At 41.3% G+C, this 13,237-nt stretch overlaps 1 protein-coding gene across 2 annotated transcripts; it reads right to left on the bottom strand.

The window, feature by feature from the left end:
• Positions 1–1,786: 1,786 nt before the first annotated feature.
• Positions 1,787–12,233, bottom strand: DNAAF4 (dynein axonemal assembly factor 4). 2 transcript variants are annotated; one of them, XM_083712831.1, is made up of 9 exons: positions 12,047–12,233; positions 11,007–11,154; positions 9,048–9,181; positions 7,975–8,203; positions 7,062–7,207; positions 5,812–5,921; positions 5,369–5,522; positions 3,697–3,802; positions 1,787–2,142 (listed from the first exon to the last, which is right to left on the bottom strand). In XM_083712831.1, the coding sequence occupies exons 1-9, from the start codon at positions 12,167–12,169 to the stop codon at positions 2,042–2,044; spliced, it is 1,251 nt and encodes a 416-aa protein (XP_083568957.1). In that variant the 5' UTR covers positions 12,170–12,233; the 3' UTR covers positions 1,787–2,041. The 2 variants fall into 2 exon arrangements, with proteins under 2 accessions (XP_083568957.1, XP_083568958.1); XM_083712832.1 differs by having other exon boundaries at positions 11,007–11,105; positions 12,047–12,195.
• Between the last annotated feature and the right edge of the window lie 1,004 nt (positions 12,234–13,237).

Raw genomic sequence — 13,237 nt, 5'->3', positions numbered from 1 at the left:
GGGTAGATCTTGAGTCTTCCAATACTTTGCGATAAGTATTCTTGCTGCTGTTGTTGCATACATAAAAAATGTTCTATCCTTCTTTAACACCAATTGGCCGACCATGCCCAGGAGAAAGGCCTCTGGTTTCTTCAGAAAGGTATACTTACCTTTTTCAATTCATTATATCTATTTTCCCAGAAAGCCTTAATCTTTGGGCACGTCCACCAAAGGTGAAAGAATGTACCTTCAGTCTCTTTACATTTCCAACATTTGTTGTCAGGCAAGTGATAAATTTTTGCAAGTTTGACTGGGGTCATGTACCACCTGTATACCATTTTCATAATATTTTCCCTTAAAGCATTACATGCTGTAAATTTCATACCGGTGGTCCATAACTGGTCCCAGTCAGCACTCATAATATTATGACCCACATCTTGTGCCCACTTGATCATTGCAGACTTAACCATCTCATCCTCAGTATTCCATTTTAACAGCAGATTATACATTTTTGACAAAGTCTTAGTATTGGATTCCAGCAATTCTGTTTCTAGTTTAGATTTTTCCACCTGGAAGCCAACTCTCTTGTCCTTATTATAGGCCTCCAAAATTTGATAATAATGGAGCCAATCTCTCACCTTATCTTTTAACTTCTCAAAACTCTGCAGTTAAGTATGCTAGCAAATAAAGTCAGGAGATCTTTCATCAAATGGAATTTTAAGATCTAGTTTTTACTGAGGTAAGAGATTTAATATCTGAATGCAGGTAAAAACTTGCATGATTCAATGCTCCTCTCTATTATGTATGTTGGGGAGAAGGTTTAATCCTAGGCTTCCCTGATGTAGCTGTTTGTTTTTTAAATATGCAGGACACTGCCACGCTGGCTTTGGTATGGAGAAGCATTCAGTTTTTAGAGTCCCCAAGTGCAGTCTGTGGTGATGCTGCACAGACACTCCTTTTTTTGAATCTTAGTGAGAACTACCAGCAGGTTTCTGTGCTGGCTCCCTAGAGGGTTGTGACATCAAGAAGTGCTCCTCTTACCAACATGAGTTTTCTTCTTCATATCAGGAATTAGAACTAGAGGCAAAATGTTGCATGGGATTAACAAAACAAAACAAAATCTTTTTGGTGTTTTTCCAGTAGGACTGAGGACTTTTCCTGAAACATTTTTCATGTACGCCTTTTTGCCAGCCCTATAACTATGCAAATGGTTATACAAATATACCAGAAAGGGAGGACTTTAGTAGTTTGTAAGAGGACCCAAGCCCTACAAATCCAAGAAATAACAAGCTTCAGGACATTGTAGCTCAAGGAGGACCACTTCTCATGTTAAGAGAGGGATCACTGAGGCACATTTTGAATTGACAAATGCTCTTAAACCTTCAGTTAAGCCATCTTCTGCATGGCAATAAACAAAGCCAAAGAAGAAAAGGAGGTCATGGAGTTGCCTGGAGAACTGACACAACATAAACATTCTTATAAGCCTACAGTTTTCTGATTAAACCTTTCAATAATGTTGGGTTATGGATTTTTACAGAGGAACAAATCAGCTTTGATTTCAGTATATCTTACATATTGCACATTAGAATTTTATTTTTAGAAATAAATAGAAGTGGCATGTATTTTTGGTGAGGTTTTCTTCAAGGGAGTATTTGACTGTACCTCTTATCACTGAAAAGCTATGTAGACTAGTGGCTATTCTATCACCTTATGAATTGTGACATCATATTTCATAAATTATGCAATATGATCTAAGACTACAAGTTATTTTTCCCAAGTTTTAAAACAAATCAAAACTTAAGCAAAGTTAGGCTTTTCTATTTGTTTATTGTGCAAGATAAGAAAAAATGTGTTCCAAGTTTAAGAAAGCATTTTATATTATATTCTTATAAAGGCCCTCAAATGTTGCCCTATTTGTTAACTACTATACCTGAGCTAAAGAAGAGGAATATTCAACTACTTATTTAATACACCAACAAAATATCTTCCAAGGATAAGTATCAACATTACTAGCATGGACATGATAGCTGATCACCAAATTTTCATTCTCCACCTCCACGAATCATTCATTTCCTTGAATTATGCGTCGAATCTTCTCAGCATCATCTTCTACATTTTTGTTTGTGGGCTCAATCTTGAGAGCAGCAATATAATCTTGGAGACCTAGGGTTAATTTAGCATGCATTTTAATCATACAATGGCAGCAACATACTATAAAATAGAATTAGAAGATGCATCTACTTTTGTGCATATTGACTTACAAGCAAGTCCTGTGTTCAAAGGGGTTGAATCACAGGTAAGTACTGTATGTATAGGATTGCACTGGGGGTGAAGAACCTATGGCCCTCCAGATGCTGCTGGACAGCCCACTATCCTTGACCACTGGCCACGCTAGCGGGACTACTAAGAATTGGGAGTCCAACAACATCTGGAGTTCCCCATCCCTGGATTATAGCCCTGGGCTGCAATCCAAAGCCCCTCTTCTGCCTGTGGGACCCCCAAAGCCCCCAAATGGTAGAATCAGTGGATCTCAGCCCTTTCCCATACCTCCATTTGGGGGCTTTGGGGGTCCCGCTAGCATAGAATCTTTATACCAGCAAGACCTGGGAAACGGACAGATTTTCCTTTAATAAACAATGGTATTTACAGGCAAGTAAAACTCTAAAGCAGAATACAAGCAATGCCTGCTCTTCAGGTTTGACTCGGAACCCAAAGGCTCCCTGCAGCCACCCATAAAAAAAACAGTACTTTGCAGAACTGCAAGTTAGATTTCTAGATATTGACAACAGGAACACGACTCTGCTGAGTCACTGATAAAACTATAGTTATGTGTAGTTGGCTGAGAAGCTGTACGTTTCTTTTTTCTCAAAAGCACCTGCATGGAGTGAATAAACATGGAAATAGGTGTTTTGGTGCCTTGTCTTTTGAGTTACTTTGTGCTACATTGGAGGGGAGAAGTGGGGCATAATGGCTGCTCACCTTCCAATTCCCAGAAATTTAGGGAGAAGTATTACGTAATTTTCTTTGGGGAAATGTACTGGACAAGGAAAATACAGCTAAAGGCAAAACATAGCAATTATTTTACTACAGAAATCTACAGGTGCTAGAAATGATGAAAGCAGATTGAAGTAAGGAAGCATTTTGTCAAGCTCCAAATTAGATGTACAGTAAAGCTAAAGGAAACAAGGTAGCAAACAAATATATTTACAAAGAGAGAAACTACTTGGAAAAGGAAAGAAAGATACAGAAGACTTCTGTTCACTTTCACATTGGGCAAAGAAAGCTAGTTTAGCAATTAAAGTGTTCCAATGCAACACGCTGTCCGTAATACCATACTTAAAGATTTCATCCAACAGGAATAATACTTGTAGAAAGAAGAAAGGAACTTTTGTGGTTTTGTTCCTACTGGTTGCGGGTAACAGTGTGTTAACAGACTGTGGCTGAGCTATGCAAATAATTCAAAGTGGACCTACTGAAATAATCAATGGGCAGAAGTTCATTAAGTCTGTTGGTGTCAGGTCTATTTTGAGTCCGGTGAATGCCTTGTATTGCATCATCCCATCTCCATAAATAAAACAAAACTAAAATTTAAAAAGATTTAACTTTCTGGATGAAAAAGCAAAATAAAAAGTACAGATTAACAAAGTCTTGTTCATATCATACAATAAATCCCAACAAATGCAGGAATGTTATCTTCAGCATGTATCTTTCCTCTACCTTCAGCATACAATTCCAGTCCGCAGAATGCTGCCCCACGCCTCACATGAGCTTTCACTCTAGCATTAGCATTGTCAGGAACAGGAGGAGTCAGTAATTCCAGAGCCTTGAAAAATAAAACCCACAAGTTTGGAAGTCAGCTTAGCTGTCCCTTGAAGACAGTGTACGACTCACACAAGCATTTGCCAGCATTTGTTTTCAAATCTATCGGGTTCCTTGCCTTCATTTGCAGAGACACAAACATGTCAAGTACCTCTCTGCTGGACCACCCTGGAGCACAAACAAAACAAGCTGAGCCTTGGCTGAGGTGTCTGAAGTCTTAGTGGGTATCTGTATTTTTTATTTTTTTTTTATCAATATCACAATTAGAGGCCCTAAGCTATAGCTTGTTTAGCTTTTATGTAAGTCCGGCACTGGCAGCAGCTACAACATATTGCTATGCTACCTGGTGCACAAATGGGCACAGACCGCAGCTCTCTTGCTTTAACTGCCCAACTGTTTTACTGTATATTTTCACTATAGAAAAGGAAGCTGCTTTATACTGAGTCAGACCATCGGTCTATCTAGCTCAGCATTATTGACACTGACTGGAAGCAGCTCTCCAGAGCTCTCAGAGTTTCAGGCAGGAGTCTCTCTCAGCCCTACCTGCAGATGCCACCAAGAACCGAACATGGGGCCTATTCTTCTTCACCACCACCATCATCATTCATATGCCATCTTTTCCTCCAAGGAACTCAAGGTAGTTTACATGGTTCTCCTCCTCATTTAACCCCCACAACAACCCTGCGAAGTAGATTGGGCTGAGAGGCAGTGACTGGTCCAAGGCCATCCAGGAAGGGTCATGGCCAAGTGAGGATTCACCCCCTGGTCCAATACTCTAACCACATCACAATGGTTCTCATGCTGCTTTTGCATGCAAGGCAGATGCTCCACTACTGAGCTACAGCCATTTATATTTTGACATTTTTACTGAGATTATTTTAATATGTATTTTAATAATGGTGTATCTTACTGCATTTTAACAACATTGCACAATTAGTTTTCATATTTTGTAAACCACTTAGAAGTCAGGTGGCCATTAAGAGGCATATAAATTAGCAGATTATAATAATAAAAGAGGGCAGTAAGTAGACTGGTAAGGAAACTACTACAGGCTGCAGGCAAGGACAGTATCAGACCCTTAAAGTAGCAAAACCAGGCTTATCAGTTGACAGCTGCATAGTGCACATACACCCTTATGAGTGACACACACAAAGAAGGGGGGGGGGAGGGAAAGCATGAACTTGCCCTTGAACCCAACCATTTTGTAATCCTAACACAGTGGCATCAGCCAATTTTATTATATATATTTTATATCCTGCTTTATAGCCCCAAGAGGCTCTCAAGTCAGCTTACAAATATTCTCATGAAAAAAAAAATCTATGGCAGACAGCAAATTCTAATAAAGTTTCAGATAACCTAGATGATGGCACAACAGATTTTTACAGAATTTCATTTTGTTAGGTGTCAATTTTGGGAAATGTTGATATTTGATGAAATTATAATTACTCGGTGTTAAACAATAACAGTATTGCACATGATACTGTAAGGCTTGTATAGTCGCAGTAGGGTGACAAATGAACGTGATACAGAGTTTTGCTACAGACCTGAAAGCTTTGATAAAAGCAAATACCTTTGAGGAATCTTCAATCGCCTTGTGTAGATTTCTCAGCTTAAGGTGGCAGGCAGCTCGATTCAAGTACAATGTTGGAATCTTATTACTGATACGAATTGCCAAATTATAGGCATTGACAGCAGCAAGATAATTTCCCGTTGCAAACATTTTACTAAAAAGATAAGAGTATACAGAATAGTCTAGTTATTACATTTCCAAAAGGACTAAGGGTTGTATCCAACTAAATTTTACTTCTAGGACTCCCACCGGGATTCATAATTGTTGCCATTCTGGCAGAGCTTGAGGAGAATCGCAAAAGCCTGCACTGAACCACAAACACACATACACTGCCCATCCAACTTGTTGCTACTTCATTCCCTTTCCCCCATAAACAGCAAACCATTATTACATATGAGATAAAAGTGATTTTACACATCCTTTGAAGCAACATCCAAACGCACTTTCCTTTGTCTTTCAACCAATCTGGATTCTTCTCCTCTTCTTTTAAATCTTCTAGCTCAGCAATGTCTGAATTTATGATTCTGCGAGCCTCTGCTTGCTTACATAGCCACTGTGAATAAAAGATATGTGCAGTGCTTTGTGCCTAAAACAGTACAAGTATATTCAATTGCCCTATTTAGCAAATGCAAGTGAATATGCCAGTGTATGGCAACAATACTGAACACCAAGTGTATTGGCATTTGACTTCTTAAGGGTTCCAGATTTAGAATGCCAGAAGAGCCCAAATTGATGAGGTCAAGGTGGGTCCACCTAGCTCAACATCCTGCTTCTTCCCACAGTGGCAGACCAAGTAGTTCTGGGGAGCCCACAGGCAGGGCCTGGAACCAACCCTCTCCCTTGTCATTTGCTTTCCCCTTCAGCAACCAATTTATGGAGGAAGGGTGCCTCTGCGCATGGAAAGTTCCACTGAGTTATTATGGCCAATGGCTGTTGATAACTTTCAGTTAACTCAGGCTTGTTTGCTTGTGTCTTTTGTGATAGAAAATCAGTACCTCCAGAGAAGCATTGCGTACAGTTTCTCTGCAGTGTTTGTGGATTACCTTTGCTCTAGTTTGTGGTAAGGGTCATTGTCATAATCCCTTTTGGTGAACAGGCACTGCTTACTTTTACAAGTCAAAGCAGTACATGCACACATTCATAAAGAAAACCACATTCCACAAAAAACACTCTCCTTTCCCTTTGTTTACAGCCTGCTTCCACTGTCCTCTGAATTAATAGCATACAGGCCTTTCCAAACCATCAGTTTACAACATCATAAGTGCACAGTTAATTCTCAATGGCTGAAGTCTTCCCTCAGTTTGCCGTGTGTGTTGTGGGGCTATTTCACTGCCAACATTTCACTGACAGGAGAACATGCTTTCCTGCCTGCAGCTAGCCCAAACATTGCAATTTCAATTGCTGTGAGGAACATGACTGAAGAAGTGTCACTGGCCCCTACTGGACAGTATCTATGACATCATTAGCAATCAGTAGGACAAATCCTCTCCCTCCATTTAAAGTCCACATCACTTTATGACCTTTTCAAAGTACCTTTATTTTTTGCTTTCTACGTGTGGGATTGTCTATCCAGATTCTTTTTTCGAAAGCGGTTAAAATAATGCCAGAGGCCTGCCCACCCACACGCCCCACTCTACAGCTGCAGCTCCTCAGCATGCCTTGAAGCCACAGCAGAGCAGCTGGGTCTCCCTACCTCCTCCTCTTCTGGAATCCTGGATTCTCTGAGAGCTGTAGGAAAGACGCGAGGGGTGAATTTTATTTCAATGCTACTGGCAGATCGCGGAGCAGGGATAGATTCTTCCTTCAGCTTCTCTGAAAACATATTTCCAGAAATTGTATCTGCAATAATCAGGATACATAATGAATTAATTTTTCAATGTATCAGTTCACAGCAACCAGGGAGGGAAAAGAAGAGTCTTGAGCACAGATCTAAATAGGTTTCCTCTTTCTAACCTTTATTTGGCAGGCGTTGGCAGGATGATACAAGTACAGATTATTTAAAACTAACAGGGCTGAAGCTGCATGTAAAATGTCTCATTATTTGTATCACCACTGCTGAGCTAAACATTTGGCATTTGCTATGATTAGAGCATCCAATATCCTGGGGGTAGTAGTGCCTGGTGGGATCCTGAAGGCCCAAAGAAGCACACCAGCACATGTGCATCTGATGGTGCAAGCCACTGAGAAGGAAGAAAAAGACCTCAGGGGAAACACTAACAGGCAAGCTAACTCTCAGGACGGGAACACTTTTAGATAATTTATCTCATAATTTAAATCATTTTTTTTTTTAAAGCCAAAAAAGGCAACTGGGGCTTATATAAAATATAAACAACAAATAATAATGGAACACATATAAAACAAATTACAGATAACCTATTGTGTACTGTCAATACTGTAAAGTCCTAGGACCACCAGGAGATGCCACAAAGGAGGAAAGTACTGTGCTGATACTTTAGCAAGGAATAAAAGCAGCTGAAATAAAAAATGGAGCAATAATGCTGAGCCCGGATACTAGGGTGAAGACAGATTAGAAATGGTTTCACAAGCCAAAAGCAGTGGAAGGTTAAAATGTTTAGTTTGTTTTGAACACAGCAAGAACATTTTACCTCCTGTAGATGTACTTGACTTGGATGTTCCTCTACTTGAAGATTTCACTTTCCTTTTATTCTCTTGCTTGCTTTGCTCTGGGGTTTTTCTGTGTGCCTGATGTGGCTGACAAAAATGAATCTTCTTTTGTTTCTCGTTCTGCTCTTTCCATTTCTCAATCTCCTCAGTGGCTTTTTTCCGCTCCTTTTCTTTCAGCTCTTCTATCCTTTCTCTTTCCGCATCTTCTAGCTGATTGAATTGCAGAACCGTCAAACGCTGCACTACAACTACTGTACTTTTAAGGTGCAAAGTCTTTCATGACTTATCTCTTATAGTCAACACAGTAACTCTTATGAAGGAGGGGGTGGAGGATATAGCACATTACTTTTGCTGGATACCCAGCAAAGGTAAAACACACTGCTGCCCATATATATATATATAAAAGAAGGGTGACTTGTTCCACACATGGCAAGAATGTGATATGCCAAATTCAATGCATTTTTCAAAACATTTTTAAAGAAAGCATTTTCCCAGTGTTTTTAATATGTGTGTAGTTTCCACCCATGTTAACTCTGAGGCTGCAATGCAACCTGTAGCATCTGAAGAAACATTTGTCAGTAGGTATAATACTGTCAGTAGGTATAATATTATAATATAATAAGGGACGCGGGTGGCGCTGTGGGTTAAACCACAGAGCCTAGGACTTGCTGATCAGAAGGTCGCGGTTCGAATCCCCGCAACGGGGTGAACTCCCGTTGCTCGGTCCCTGCTCCTGCCAACCTAGCAGTTCGAAAGCATGTCAAAGTGCAAGTAGATAAATAGGTACCACTCCGGTGGGTAGGTAAACGGCGTTTCAGTGCGCTGCTCTGGTTCGCCAGAAGCGGCTTAGTCATGCTGTCCACACGACCCGGAAGCTGTACGCCGGCTCCCTCGGCCAATAAAGCGAGATAAGCGCCACAACCTGAGTCGGCCATGACTGGACCTAATGGTCCCTTTACCTTTATAATATTGTCAGTAGGTATAATATTGGTTATCCATTATTTGCAATCCTGTTTTCTGCTCGTAAGGATGACTCAGGCAGCACCTGATTTACCTTAATTGTGGCCTCCACAGCAAACTTGCTGCGCTCTCGTTTCTGAGCAGCTTTTGCTTCTGCTTCTGATTTTGCGTCTTCTTGTGCTTTGCGCACAGCATCCTCTCGGATTCTCTGCATTTCTCCCTTGTCCCCTGAAGAGAACCATTCCAATATCAATTAAAAGACCAATAGGTGTGATAGTACAATTGAGGTATGAGAAATGAGAGATTCTGAAACTGTGTCAGCTGCAGTGATATTCAGGCACTGTTCTTCGTGGGGCAGTAAGGCAAGCCAAACGCTGCTGATTGGGCAACTCCTTCCATCCCCTCATCCAACAGCAGGAAGGAAGGAAGGGGAAAAGAGACTTCCAGTGACAAAGCTGCAGCCAAGGAGCTGGGAACTGAATTGTTCTCCCTGGACAGTAGTGGCAAGAAGAGGACCTAAAGATCATGCCCCCTGAAGCAGTAAGCAATCCATGGGGAGGAGCCAAGGACTCCTTGCAGACTAAACCCTTCTGGGGACAAATTAATTACTACTTACCGCCCCTCTTTGCCTTTGCAGCACTGCCTGGAGGGGTTATCACCGCAGCTTGACATTTTAGCTCACTCTTACTTCCCAATTTTATAATGCTGCTTCTGGCTTTTGGATCAAACTGTTTGGCCTCTCATCCACTGCTAAATTATGAAGATAACCAGTTTACACAGAGCAGTTTACCAATGTGATTAGTTTAGTTTCTGCCACCAGCAGCGCACATAAACCATGGGTGGCAAGGTAAAACACAATGCTGCCCACATATTTTAAAAGAAGGGTGACTTGTTCCACATGTGGCAGGAATGTGATATGGCAAAGAAATATTGGATAAAAATAAAAAGTCATGTAAAAGGGACTGTGTGATATGAAAGTCTACTAGAACCGGTGTTTCTTATATGGCAAGAGCAGCTAAAACTCTATGTTTAATTTTTTTAAATGATTGTTTTTTCCTATGTTTTAACAGTTCGTGTATTTATCTGTAAGCTGCCTTGAGTCCAATCAATATGTGGGGAAGTGGAGACTGCTGACTGCATCATTTGTTAAAAAGATGAGTTGACAAAGGAAGGGGGCATGGGTGTAGCCAGGATTTTTTTTGGGGGGGGGAGGTGCAGCCAAAGTTGTTGAGATTTTTTTAGGAAATGATGGGTAAAAATACCCTATAAACAGGACATTGCAGGGGACAAGCTTCTGCTGGGGGCGGGGAGGGGGACAGAACCTCAGATAATTGAGTTTAGCTCAGTTCAGTTTATTGTGTTTAGGAAACAGCCATTACACGCATAAAAATAATAATAACAAGAATACTGCTAATAATAGTGGTTTACATTTCTACTCCCCGACCTTTACAGGATAAATAATTTCCCATTCCCCCTTTAAGTTTTATTACACAAATCTGTAAAGCCTTGACAAGAAATGTGGATGTTCTAAAGGATATATACAGCTCTACATCAGACAACAACTTTCAATGCTTTTCAAAAATATTTGTGAATCTAGGGAGGGGGGCAGATGCCCCACCCCCACATCCCTTAGCTACGCCCATGGAAAGGGGTTTGCCCTAATCACTTGACTAACAAACTTTCTTAGAATCAGGGAACAAAGATAAGACAACTTTACAGCAAACTGGATTAACTTTACCGAATATAATAAAAAATAAGGGTTATTGCCAAATGAAAAGTTATGATTGTATGTAAGACAAAAACCAGGTTGATTGCTGTATCTGGGCATCACATCATTTGTTAAGCTTTAGTTAAATCAGATATAAAATGTTAGGAATTGTGAGTTCTAATATATAATAAGTATGGTGATACATATATGTGGCAAAGAAAATTAATATATTATATTATATTATATTATATTATATTATATTATATTATATTATATTATATTATATTATATTAATATACTGCAGGAAGGTCAGCAAAGGTTTGTTTAACCCAATGGAAAACTCACCATTTTCCATAATGAGGGATTCCCACATGGCCGCTTCTTTTTTATAGAGGGTGAAGAAAACTGAGCCATTCTCGATTTTGGCAGTACTGCGGACATCATCTATAGGAGCATAGAGAATGGCTTCAAATAGAAACGGAGGAGAATTTACCTAAGAAGAACATTTAGAAATCAACATGAATATGCTTGCATTTAAGAAACCCACTTGGGCAGCACACTGGGGGCACAAGTCAAAGCTTCACACCACCTTTAGCTGCTTGGAGGAAAGGTGGGATATAAATGCTATAAATGCAATCAATCAATCAATCAATCAATCAATAAAATAATAATAATAATAATAATAATAATAATAATAATAATAATAATAATATGTATCCCAAAACATGTACACGTTATATTTGCCCCAAGCCTGCTAGGCCCCAACTCATTTGTCAGCCTGGTTAGAGTGTGGTGCTGATAACGCCAAGGTTGCAGGTTTGATCCCCATATGGGATAGCTGCATACTCCTGTGTTATTGTTATTACTATTTATTGAATTTATATACCGCCCTGTACCCGGAGGTCTCAGGCGGTTCACAAAAAAGATCGACCTAAAAAACACAACATATGCAATCAAAATAAAGACAACAACCCAGTAACACCCCCACCCCACCCCCAGTGCTGCTCTTTCGATCCAGATTGAGGCATCCCTCTGCGGCTCCTTTAAAAAAAAGCACTGAAACAAGAAGGGGAGATCCGATCAGAATTCCAGTGTTGCAGACGGCTGGACTAGATGACCCTCAGGGTCCCTTCCGACTTCACAATTCTATGATTCTACCTTAAAGAGCAGCAACACTAGCTTAAGGTTGCAAGACCTACGTGGGCCTGATGAGGGCAAACCTCGCTGGGATTTACTTCTGAGTAGACACATACAGGCGCCCCCTGCCCTGTCACTACAACAACAACAACTGTTTCTTTTCCTTTCCTGGCAAAGGGCCCCCAGCTGCATGAGGGCCACCCCACCCCCAGGCCCTGCCCGCCCCCCCCCCCCGGGCTACCGCAGACCTTGAGGTATCGCTCGGCGCAGAAAATGCCGTCGCGGCGGAGCGGGGCGGCCCTCCAGGGGACGACCAGGTAGACGGCCTCGGCCGTTTGCTCCCAGCTGTAGTCGCGCACCCACACCGGCATGATCCCGTTGCTAAGGGCCCCGTCCGCGGCGGCATCGCCGCTGCTAAGCAACGGTTTCCAGGAAGCTCTGAAGCACTTCCGGCGAACGGAGCCGGAGGATGGCGCGCGTTGCCTTCCCTCCTGGCGCTTCTTTTTCTTTTTCTTTTTCATCTTCCAAGCATTTATTGCTACTAAAAAGGATTTTGCTTTGTAGGGAGGGGGAAAAGACCAATTTATGCACACCAAAAGCAGTTTAAATAATCGTAGGAAGAGGAATGGGGGGGGGGGAGATAATCGGTTTCCCAATCTTCATCACCCACCTTCAACTACAAAACCAAACCTTTACTATGAAAACTCAATTGGGGGATTTTCGGAGGCAGTTGAGAACGCTGGTACATTTGAAAGCGAAGAAACAACTCCCTAGAGGCTTTCAAAAGCCACAATCCATTTGACGACCACTTCTTCCCCCAACTGCATTACTCGATTAAACAACAGGATTGAGCAACCTCTTAATTCAATAATAACAAAAAACAGAAAAGGAATTCTGCAACAGAAAGTTCCTGCTTACCACGCAAAAGGAAGAATGCTTACTGCAGCAGTTCCAAAGCAGATAGGCCACCTTTCTCCCATGTTTGTTTCCCCAAGTTTGCTAAAGCCTCCAGCCTGTTCTCAGCCACCACTTGTACACTGGCCAAGTGGATCTCAGTTGAGGACAGGAGAGCCACTGGGTGCAAGCTTTTTTTTAAATGGCGCACCATTGGTTGTGGAGCAGGGCAGACCTCATGTGCCCTCGTGCAGGACTGTTCCAGTGAGTTCAGGGCTGCATGGAATTGCACTCCAAAATTGCACAGCGAAATTCGCCTGGGTGCTCCCTACAAAAACTCCAGTCTGCCAATATGCAGCCCCTGAAAAGGAGGCATTTATTTATTTTGCCCAACTGCGAAAACGTTCAAATATAGTTTGCTTTTTCCTTCGTTTCCCTCCCACCCAGAGAAAAGGCATCATCATCAGAGTATATAGATTGGTGGGGAGTAGAGAAATGTCATGATAAATGCAGGTCAGAGTATTGATCATTTGCATACATTTCAA

This window comes from Podarcis gaigeae (assembly GCF_964106915.1).
Source record: "Podarcis gaigeae genome assembly, chromosome: 14".
NCBI classification, from domain to species: Eukaryota; Metazoa; Chordata; class Lepidosauria; order Squamata; family Lacertidae; genus Podarcis; species Podarcis gaigeae.
This window is presented reverse-complemented; position numbering and strand designations above follow the sequence as displayed.